The sequence below is a fragment of the Arachis ipaensis genome, chromosome B10, assembly GCF_059453495.1.
Source record: "Arachis ipaensis isolate K30076 ecotype BB chromosome B10, ASM5945349v1, whole genome shotgun sequence".
Classification (NCBI taxonomy): domain Eukaryota; kingdom Viridiplantae; phylum Streptophyta; class Magnoliopsida; order Fabales; family Fabaceae; genus Arachis; species Arachis ipaensis.
Window position 1 is genome coordinate 138,881,311 of NC_142435.1, and position 11,227 is coordinate 138,892,537.

Here is an 11,227-nt window from a genome sequence, read left to right on the forward strand (position 1 = left end):
AATTTGAAAAATAAAAATTTCTCTGGGAAGGTAAAATTAAAGGAGAGAGAAACGGTAATTAATGGAAAAACGTGTTGTAGTGGACGTAATTATTGGATTTATGAAAATATGGGTAGTTAATGGACTTTGTTTAAATTAATTAATTGATTATGACATTTAAAGAGTCGTGTTCAGATAGGATTGAGCGCTTTATTCCCAGTTTGATTGCGATAAACGCGTCAATTCTGAGGGGGTAATTTGTTAGTCAAAATTAAACAAGTTTTAATAATCGAGTTTGAGACTCGATTGGTACCTTCGAAGATTGTGAAGCTCATCAAGAAGGGTTTATCGATAAGAAAGATGGATTCGATCGATTTAACTCATCGAAGAATAGTGAAGTAATCGAAATGGCAAGAAGGCTAACAAGTGAAGATAACTGGTAGCAGAGCAGTTCTAGAGCAGTTACAGGATCATCCAAAAATGCGAGAACAGTTATCAAATAATTTTTACACATGGAAGATATGTTGAAGTTTGATTGGTCAAGAACTCTTATAAATAGTTGAAGAATGGAAGGAATAGAGGTTGAAATTCGGTTTCAGAAAACACTCTCGCACATTCACATCTCCAGCGATTTTTTGAGTCTGCAAAGAGTTTTTCTTTTCTGTAGGATTCTTTCCATATCTTTTAAATTTCTTTAAGTTTATTGTAATCTTTTCCTTTCTACAAATTTACTTTCTTGCAAAGTCTTTGTTTTTTTCTTTAATATTTTTGTATTGTCTTTTGAATTCAAAGTCTTTTAACCTTTGTTGAGGGCATTTTATTGTTTTGATTTAATTTCAAGTCATTTATTTTGTTCTATAATTTAGATTTCAAGTTATTTAAATTCCATTTACATTTCAAATATTTTTTTCTCTTCTTTATTTTCTCCAAAATTGGAAATTTTTTTTATGTATAATTCGAAACTGCTACTCATAAAAAAATAGGTTCGTTTTCAAATCATTAGATATTAAATCAATCCAGATTTACTAAAAATTTGCATAACAAATATTAATATTTTTAATAATTTGATAATCTAGTTAATATATATATATATATATATATATATATATATATATATATATATATATATATTCGATATTTACACAATTCTTAACTATGAATATTATCTGTTCTATTTAATATTCCCCTTTAAGGAACATCATCCCATTTCTTTCGAAAAAGTTGCTTTTTCAGAAAAGAAAAAAGCTTATAAATTTAACATCAAATAGTTATCACATTGAAATCATTTGTCACACTTTTTTAATAAAGGCATTCTAAAGGTTATCACTACTCACATACGTGTCAAAATTACTTTAGAAATTCTTTTCAAAAAAAATTACTTTAGAAATGAGATCAAAAGTTAGTGTAGCCCTTTAGAAAAATATATTTTATAGAAATATAGAAAGTATAGAAATTAGATTAGAAGTTACCGAAATTATATATATTAAAATTAGTTATTGAATTAGTCATAATATATTTATAAAAAATATTATGTATATATATTAAAAATTAATTATTAAATTAGTTATTATATATTTTTGGCAAATATATAAGTTTTTATATTTTTTATAGAAATTAAATTAAGTTCTTGTATACAAATATATAAGTTTAAGACATTAGAATTGAAAGATAAAAATTAAAAAATAAAAATTAAATTAAATTTTTATATTATATTTAGTATAAAATATAGAATAATTATCTAAATCAATTTTCAAAGATTTTAAAAATAGATATTTTAGTTTTTAAGAAAAATTAATATACAGATCCTAAAATTTTATTCTGGCAGACAAATCAGTCTTCAGTTCATTTTTTGGCAGAATAATTACCCAAATCAGTTCCCAAGAATTTTAAAAGCTAACATTTTAGTTCTAAAAAAATTAATCAATTCTCAATATTTTTTTCGTCAGACATAACAGTCCTCCGTCCAAAAAAAATAAAATTATTATTATTATTATTATTATTATTATTATTATTATTATTATTATTATTATTATTATTATTATTACACCATAATACTGTATAACTGTACCAAAATTTTTTATATTTTTTGAGCAAAAATAATGATAAATTTATTCATTAGATTCTTATGTATGTAGTTATAATATAAAAAAAATATAGTCATTCAATAATAATAATAATAATAATAATAATAATAATAATAATAATAATAATAATAATAATAATAAAATTATTAGAGATTATTCTATAAAAAATTTAAAGTTAAAACTATTTGATATTTTTATATTTAATATTCAAAAGATGTCTTATTTTAAAAATCATGTTTGTATTAAAAGAAAATGTTTTAATTTGAATTTTAAAGTATCATTATTCACGTTACTTATTTCTAACGAAAAGAGTGTATTAATATATTAGTTTCATCGGCCACATGAACAAAACTAATTTAATAATAATAAATGTCCACATATAGTAAAAGTAAAATAGAGGGAGACTATTATGTTGGAAATTGATTTATATAATAATTTATTTTGGAGACGAAAATGTCTGCTTTTAAAATTTTTGGAGATTGATTTAGGTAATTACTCTATCAAAAGATAAACTAGAGATTGATTTGTCTATTAGGGTAAAATTTTGGAAATTGATCTGTGTATTATTTTTTTTGAGACTAAAATATTCGTTTTTAAAATCCTTGGAGACTAATTTAAATAATTACTCTAAAATATATATAGTTTTATTTTAATATTATATTTAATTTAAAATAAATTAAAAAATTAAAAAATTAAAAATTTTAAAAATTAAATAAAATTATTTAAAAAATAATAAAATTTCAATTTTTATTTTTAAAAATTTTAGTGTTTATATTTCTAATTTTTAAAAATATTAAAAATTGAAATTTTATATTTTAGGACTAAAATTTTAATTACAATCTCTCATTATTAAACACATTATTGAATAGTGTCTAGTTTCAGTAAACGACTAAACGGAGTCTTAAATAGAGTTAATGCGAATAAAATAAAATATTAGAAAAGAAATAATGGAATGTTATAGAAGCAACAGAGTGTACCTGGCAAGTACAAAACGAAATCTTCATTGACATTTGAGACACACACCAAAACCACCACCTCTCTCTCTCTCTCTCTCTCTCTCTCTCTCTCTCTCTCTCTCTCATTTTAAAATATACGCCTGCCACTTCGAGACACTTTGGACACAACACCAACCAACCCTCTCACTCTCACTTCAAACTTTTTATATTATGTAATTCATAAGACTTGGATTTTAGACAGAGCTGAAGGTGCTTCTGTTTTCTTTCTGTAAATTTTCTTTTCTTTTCTTTTCTTTTTTGAGTATTATTATGATATGTTTCACCTAAAGTTTGAACCTTTGGTTTTGTAGAGAGCTAGAAGTTTGTGTTTGGCTAAGGAAAAAAGAAATGGCCGATGAAGGTGACGCCATGCATGCTGTTCTCAAGGAAGCTGTGGACTTGGTAAATAAACAGAGCAACACAATTACTCTGTTTTTTTTTCTATAATTTTTTTTAAATGTTGATGAAGTTGTTTGAAATCTGAACTTCTACTGGGTTCTTCAGTTCTTCTGGGTGTTGTGCTTGGAATTTTTGAGTTTATGTTCTGGTTTCTGCAGATTTTCTGCTCTTCTTTTTTTCTCCTAAGGGGAGTGTGATTTTTTGCTTCTTTTTTTGTGTTTTTGTTTGCAGGAAAACGTGCCAATTGAGGAAGTGTTTCAGACTCTAAGGTGTGACCAAAATGGTCTCACGACAAAGGCTGCTGAGGAGAGACTTGGTATCTTTGGCCATAACAAACTTGAGGAGAAGCAGGTTTTTTTTTCTTTTTAACACTTTTTTATATTTTGTTTTTCTTTTAGATTGTTAGTGGTGAGAAAGGATGGAGAAAAAAAAAAAGAAAAAGAAGAAATTTTGAGCGGTCAAATTCTTTTACTTTTTTTAATTTTTAAAATTCTATGCTCTCTGTTGTTCTGAATTTTGCAGGAAAGCAAGTTTCTGAAGTTCTTGGGATTCATGTGGAATCCTCTTTCTTGGGTCATGGAAGCTGCAGCAATCATGGCGATTGCTTTGGCAAATGGAGGAGTAAGATAATGAATACTTATACTCATTTAATGACCTGAGAATTTTGATTTATTTTTATTATGAGAAGGAAAACTAGTAGAAATAGTTGTAGAAGTTGTAGAGGGCTAACAAGTTTTTTCCCCCCGCATTTAATCATTTTTTTATTTTTTATTTTCACATTTTCTTGATTTTCATGGTCATGTTATTCAGGGGAAACCACCTGATTGGCAAGACTTTGTTGGGATTATTACACTTCTGCTTATCAATTCAACTATAAGTTTTATAGAGGAGAACAATGCTGGTAATGCTGCCGCTGCTCTCATGGCTCGTCTAGCGCCTAAAGCCAAGGTGTCGATATAAAGTTTATATCTTTGCTTCTACTTTCCAGAAGTTAATTTGGGATTTTGATATAAAATTTAGGCAGCAGTATTTGGTTCACATACTTTTTGTTGTTCTTCTGTGTGTGTTTTTAATTAGTATTACTAAAATGATTGTTCAGATCCTTCGAGATGGGAAATGGGTTGAGGAGGATGCCAGTATCCTTGTTCCGGGTGATATAATTACAATTAAGCTTGGGGATATTATCCCGGCAGATGCCCGTCTCCTTGAAGGTGATCCATTGAAGATTGACCAGGTGCATGTTGAGGCCTTTGTTGCTATGTTAGTTGATATCTGATTAGTTATTTGCCTACATTTTGCTGATTGTTTAAGTTTCCTATTCGGGTCGCAGTCTGCACTAACCGGCGAGTCGCTTCCGGTCACAAAAGGCCCTGGTGATAGTGTTTATTCAGGATCTACATGCAAGCAAGGAGAGATCGAAGCGGTTGTTATTGCCACTGGAGTTCATACCTTCTTCGGCAAGGCTGCTCATCTGGTTGACTCTACAAATCAAATTGGTCATTTTCAATCGGTAAAATGAATCTGATCTTGAAACTGTTTTTATTATCTCAAAGTAAAAATGAAATTGACAGTTTATGCAATCTATTATCTATGTTAATTTCAATGAGTCTTTTGTGCTTTTAATTAATCCTTTTGGTTTAGCTTTCTTCTTTACTTTTATAATAATATATATTTTTACAATGACATTTAACATGGGTTTCTCAAACAGGTCCTAACCGCGATTGGGAACTTCTGCATATGCTCAATTGCTGTGGGAATGATAGTGGAGATCATTGTCATGTATCCAATTCAGCATCGAAAATATCGCCCTGGGATAGACAATCTGCTTGTGCTCCTTATCGGAGGAATTCCAATTGCCATGCCTACTGTTTTGTCGGTGACAATGGCAATTGGATCCCATCGCCTATCTCAGCAGGTAATGTTTAAGGCTTTCTTAGAAGTTTTTATTATTAAATTTTTCATCAACTAGGTTTAAATCTCCATTGATTACACTTTGTATGATTCTCCAGGGTGCTATTACTAAAAGAATGACAGCAATAGAAGAAATGGCTGGCATGGATGTATTGTGTAGTGACAAAACCGGAACTCTTACGTTGAATAAACTAACAGTTGACAAGAATCTTATTGAGGTCAGTACTTAGTTGTTATCAATTTAGTATCATGTCGAGTTACCATATTTTCTTTGTGGTATTATGCTGAAGTGTTACTAATACTTTCTATAGGTTTTCGCTAAAGGAGTTGATGCGGATATGGTGGTTCTCATGGCTGCTCGCGCTTCAAGAGTGGAAAACCAAGATGCTATCGATACGGCTATTGTAGGGATGCTGAGTGATCCGAAGGAGGTAGAATCACTTCGGATAATCTATGACTTTATCTTCTGTTCAAGTTTGTAAATGCTCACTAAAAAGTATTGCAATTTTAGTGTTAATAGCAGCCAGGATCATTGTAAGATTATTATTGCTATTATCTATTCTAATCAAAACAACTTACACATGCTCTCTCGTCTTTTTGGTACATTCGTTTGTATTTGACTGTCTAAAACAATTAGGCCAGAGCTGGTATTCGAGAGGTTCATTTCCTTCCGTTCAATCCAACTGACAAGAGGACTGCTCTGACTTACATAGACAGTGACGGTAAGATGCATCGTGTCAGCAAAGGTGCACCAGAACAGGTTCCTATATGAGACTATGAGTCACCTCATTCCATGTGTTTAATAGTAGTTCCAAATGCCAGTAGAATTGATGCTCAGTTTTTTTTTTTTTTTTTTTTACTTTTAGATCTTGAATCTTGCACACAATAAATCAGAGATTGAGCGAAGAGTCCATTCCATCATCGATAAGTTTGCTGAGCGAGGATTACGGTCTCTTGCAGTAGCTTACCAGGTGGATTTTGATTATGCACTTCATCTTTAGTTGGATTTGGAGTGAGTGGAACGATACTGACTGGCTTTAGTATCTTGTCTCAGGAAGTTCCTGAAGGAAGGAAAGAAAGTCCAGGAGGGCCGTGGCAATTTATCGGACTCATGCCTTTGTTTGATCCGCCTAGACATGATAGTGCCGAGACAATACGCCGGGCATTGAATCTTGGAGTAAATGTTAAAATGATAACAGGTATATATTATGGATGTTATTTATTTAGAGATTTTTCACAAGTGCTTATAGCATGGGGAGCATATTTTGAGAAAATTTGAAATTATTTGGACATCTGGAATTAATCTTTTGTTGCATGGCTCATTTTTTGGGTAAGTTTCTTAATGACATTGTTGTGTATACTGATTTCTTTTAGGTGATCAGTTGGCTATAGGAAAGGAAACAGGGCGGCGTCTCGGAATGGGAACCAACATGTATCCTTCGTCGGCATTATTGGGCCAAAACAAGGATGAATCAATTTCTGCCTTGCCAGTTGATGAACTCATTGAAAAAGCTGATGGATTCGCCGGCGTTTTCCCTGGTACAACATCTTTTCTTCAAACTCTATTTTGTACTTAAATTGACAATTTATTTACGCAGTATTTTGTCCAAGTCTTACTTGTTTTGACTATGAGCTTATTTAATGCAGAGCACAAATATGAGATTGTGAAACGTTTACAGGCCAGGAAACACATATGTGGGATGACTGGTGACGGTGTTAATGATGCCCCGGCGCTTAAGAAAGCAGATATTGGAATAGCTGTTGCTGATGCAACCGATGCGGCTCGTAGTGCATCTGACATTGTTCTAACAGAACCAGGTCTAAGTGTTATTATCAGTGCTGTGTTGACCAGCAGGGCAATATTCCAGAGGATGAAGAACTACACGGTGAGCTCGCCTTCAATTGTAATGATGTTCTGTTTCGGCCATTTTGCTAACCGATATGCTAAATAAGTTAAGGCCAAACTGTTGAATAATGATAACTGTGATGGACTATTTTCTAATTCCTTCATTTCATTTTGTGCAGATTTATGCAGTTTCCATCACAATCCGTATTGTGGTGAGTTATATTGCCGTCCGTTGAAGCTAATTGTTGTTGCATACATGTGATTGTGGGTTTGACAGCTGACTTTGTTGTTCCTTCTGACAGCTTGGCTTCATGCTACTTGCTCTCATATGGCAATTTGATTTTCCACCATTCATGGTGCTGATTATTGCTATCCTTAATGATGGTTTGTACCATACTTTTCTGAACCAACTTAGATTCCCCTTTTTTAACTTGTAAAGAGTCTTTGATCTCTTCTTTATCGGTGATATTGTCAGAGATACCGTTTTGGATCGCCAAACCTTCATGATACTTCCTAATGTTTGTAGCCTCTTCTCGCTAAACTCGTGATCTTTTCGGATATGACAGGTACCATTATGACAATATCTAAGGACAGGGTAAAACCATCTCCATATCCAGATAGCTGGAAGCTGGCAGAGATATTTACTACCGGAATCATTCTTGGTGGTTATTTGGCTATGATGACAGTTATCTTCTTTTGGGCAGCATATAAAACAGATTTTTTCCCTGTAAGAAGCTTCTTCATTAACTTTTTTTTCCTTATTGAATTAATGCTATTATCTATGTGTTTAACCAATTCCTGGCCCTATGAAACTTGTGGTCTAGTCCATTCTATCCATTTTGTCCATTGGATAACAACTTTGGTCAAAACTTTGTATTATGTTAATGATCGAATTTCCAGAGAACATTTGGGGTGTCGAGTCTTCAGAAGAAGGATGTGGATGACTTCAGAAAGCTTGCGTCGGCGATCTACCTACAAGTTAGTACAATTAGCCAGGCTCTCATCTTTGTGACACGAGCACGGAGTTGGTCATATGTGGAGCGTCCGGGTTTGTTTCTTGTATCAGCCTTTGTCATTGCCCAGCTGGTGAGTGAAACCAACACAAATTTAGACATATCATAATAATGTTATAATAATAACATGTTCATCTTTGATGAGCAGATAGCAACACTAATTGCGGTTTATGCCAATTGGAGCTTCGCGGCAATTGAGGGGATTGGATGGGGTTGGGCTGGTGTTGTGTGGCTATATAATCTCATCTTTTATATTCCACTTGATTTCATCAAGTTCGTTATTCGATATGCCTTGAGTGGCCGGGCTTGGGATCTTGTTATTGAACAAAGGGTATATATTTTGTTTTGTATAGAGCAAGTCTTCATGTGAGGATGATAGCTGACGTTAGATGGTTTGACATGTTGGACTAAACTGCTTAACATACACGTGTCAATATCTTAGCTATTATCTTTCGCATGAAGACATTTTCATGTGAGTAGTCACCTTAATTGTTTGTTTAGTGTCTAAAGTGGAATGTTTGTGTGTTAGATTGCTTTCACAAGGAAAAAGGATTTCGGAAAGGAAGAACGTGAACTTAAATGGGCGCATGCACAGAGAACTCTTCATGGACTTCATCCGCCAGAGACCAAGATGTTCAGTGAACGTACAACTTACACTGAACTTAATCAAATGGCTGAAGAGGCTAAAAGACGAGCAGAGATTGCCAGGTATTCTTATAATACATTATTTGCTGGTTGTGCACTTAGTATAATTACAAGTATTGGATTATTCATGGTAAACTTTAGGTGAAACTTTTGAGTATAATTTAGAATGGCACTTGAAATATTACTTAAATGACAAAATAAAAGTAATAAAGATTGGATTCCAGTTATACCAAAAAAATTAGACAAATGTTCAATCTTTCATAGGTTATTTTTTACCCTAAAGCAATAATTTAGGGCTATTTTGATACTTTGCTATGCTACTTCTACTTGGCACTTAAAAATTGTTGAAGCTTATATGTTAACAACAATCACTTTTCAATCCCTTACGTCTACACCCTTTATAATACACTATTTTGACACCAGTATTTTTTTAACAACCAAATACGCATATTCTTTGTTTTGTTAATTAAAAAATAATTTAAATACACAATTAATTAGTAATAACGGTATTTTTATACAAGTGTCAAGAGTGTTTGATGTATGAACAGTATTTTTTATCATTTTTTATGGATGATTCAAGGACCCACGGTATTTTTAACATTAATTAGAGGTTACCATTTTCTATTTCTATATTATAGGCTTTGATCTATTGTGAACTATTTTCTATATATTTGATTTCTAAATTGTCTATCTATGGCATTAGCAAGTTTGCAATATACATGCATTTATTTTTATTTTGCATGAAAATGAGTGAAGTCCTAAGTTTGTTGATGCGATTTATTGAATGTATTTTGCAGATTGAGAGAACTGCATACACTGAAAGGCCATGTTGAGTCGGTGGTTAGATTGAAGGGGCTTGACATTGACACAATACAGCAAGCATACACCGTGTGATAGCAACCAAATATGTGTAAGGACAATTTTGTCCTCCATCTCCATTGAGTGCTAGACAATTTTTGGTCTATCTATGATCTAATAGTTTAGATAGATTGTGTTGGGTGTGAGACTACTTTTTGTGCACACAAATTTCTGATGTTGATTAGCTCTATATGCTTATTTGTATATGCTTAGGTTGTTTGATAGTATGGTGGCTTTTACAATATTGAGATTTTTCAATTCCCATAACTAAGTTGGGTTGGTCTTATAATTAGTTTATTAGTTTGTTTAGGCAGATGTCATTTATTCCGCTCAAACAAGAGTTGGGAGTTTGAATTTCACTTTGTGCATACAAAAATTTGTTGGCGGCCAACTTTTAAATGAAATTTCAATTCACAATGGATTAGTTTTTGACCTGCCAATTTAGGAAATACTTTGTGAAATTAAAAAAAAAAGTTCATTTATGTAAAAATCATCAATTTTAAAGTTTCTACAAAATTGTGTAAAACAGACAAGTGAGGAATGATTAAAGAAACCAAATAAAAAAAAGGAATGATTAAAGAAACCAAATAAAAAAACAATCAAGTTACAAAAATCGAAAACTAAAAAACTTGGTTGGTTTATATTTTCGATCTAATTATGATTTGTTTTTAGAATTTGATGAGAAAAAGGTTAAAAATCTCATTTATTTTGTCTTTTACATAAATCATATATTGTGACAATATAATAACCCGATGCAATCTTAAGTCACTAGGTTTGATCGAGAAATTTTTTTTCAGTGATATTTAAATATTTTAAATTTGGTGTGGTCTGTTTACAATTTTATTTAGGTTTAATTATTCTGTTAATTTTTATAATTTTATTAAATTTTTTATTAGATTTTTATATTTTTTTTAATTAGATCTTTACACAGTTTTTAATTTTGTAATTAGATCATTTTTATGTTAAAAATGTTAAAATTAACATAATATTTTTTTCAAAATACATGCGATCAAAAATCTAATTAAGTTTTTAATTATGAATACCTTCGATTTGCAAAGAAATATTCAGTTAACTCTAACATTTTTATACTAAGAATGATCTAATTACAAAATTAAAAGTAGTGTAAAAATTCAATTAAAAAATATATATATAAGAACCTAATTAAAAATTTAATGAAATTATAAGAATTAATATAATAATTAAATTTTTTATTTATTCAAAATTTCAAATACTCATTTTATAATGTGACACTTGTTTTCAAAATATTCATGTAAGAATGCGATGAAAATAAAAATTTAAAGTAAGATTATCATAATAGAAATGGTAATAATTACTCTATTTTTTTTTTTTTCATTTTATTCCTTTTTTGGTTTGCTAAGGAAGGAGGTATTTCTGTATTTCACTATTTTGTGTTTGGGGACAGAGATGGGTATAGAAAAATTATGGGCCAGCACATCCTTTAAATTTACTTTTGGTTACTTGTGGGATGCATGTCTG

General features: G+C 30.9%; 1 protein-coding gene across 2 annotated transcripts; it reads left to right on the top strand.

The window, feature by feature from the left end:
- The first annotated feature begins 3,045 nt into the window (after nucleotides 1-3,045).
- Nucleotides 3,046-10,016, top strand: LOC107622811 (plasma membrane ATPase 1). 2 transcript variants are annotated; one of them, XM_016324851.3, is made up of 22 exons: nucleotides 3,046-3,268; nucleotides 3,370-3,460; nucleotides 3,689-3,808; nucleotides 3,980-4,078; nucleotides 4,268-4,405; nucleotides 4,557-4,691; nucleotides 4,788-4,967; nucleotides 5,166-5,372; nucleotides 5,467-5,586; nucleotides 5,680-5,799; nucleotides 6,006-6,128; nucleotides 6,235-6,339; nucleotides 6,423-6,567; nucleotides 6,743-6,907; nucleotides 7,016-7,254; nucleotides 7,394-7,426; nucleotides 7,517-7,598; nucleotides 7,781-7,941; nucleotides 8,115-8,300; nucleotides 8,376-8,558; nucleotides 8,757-8,935; nucleotides 9,670-10,016. In XM_016324851.3, the coding sequence occupies exons 2-22, from the start codon at nucleotides 3,407-3,409 to the stop codon at nucleotides 9,764-9,766; spliced, it is 2,871 nt and encodes a 956-aa protein (XP_016180337.1). In that variant the 5' UTR covers nucleotides 3,046-3,268; nucleotides 3,370-3,406; the 3' UTR covers nucleotides 9,767-10,016. The 2 variants fall into 2 exon arrangements, with proteins under 2 accessions (XP_016180337.1, XP_088340188.1); XM_088484062.1 differs by having other exon boundaries at nucleotides 3,081-3,287.
- The last annotated feature ends 1,211 nt before the right edge of the window (nucleotides 10,017-11,227 follow it).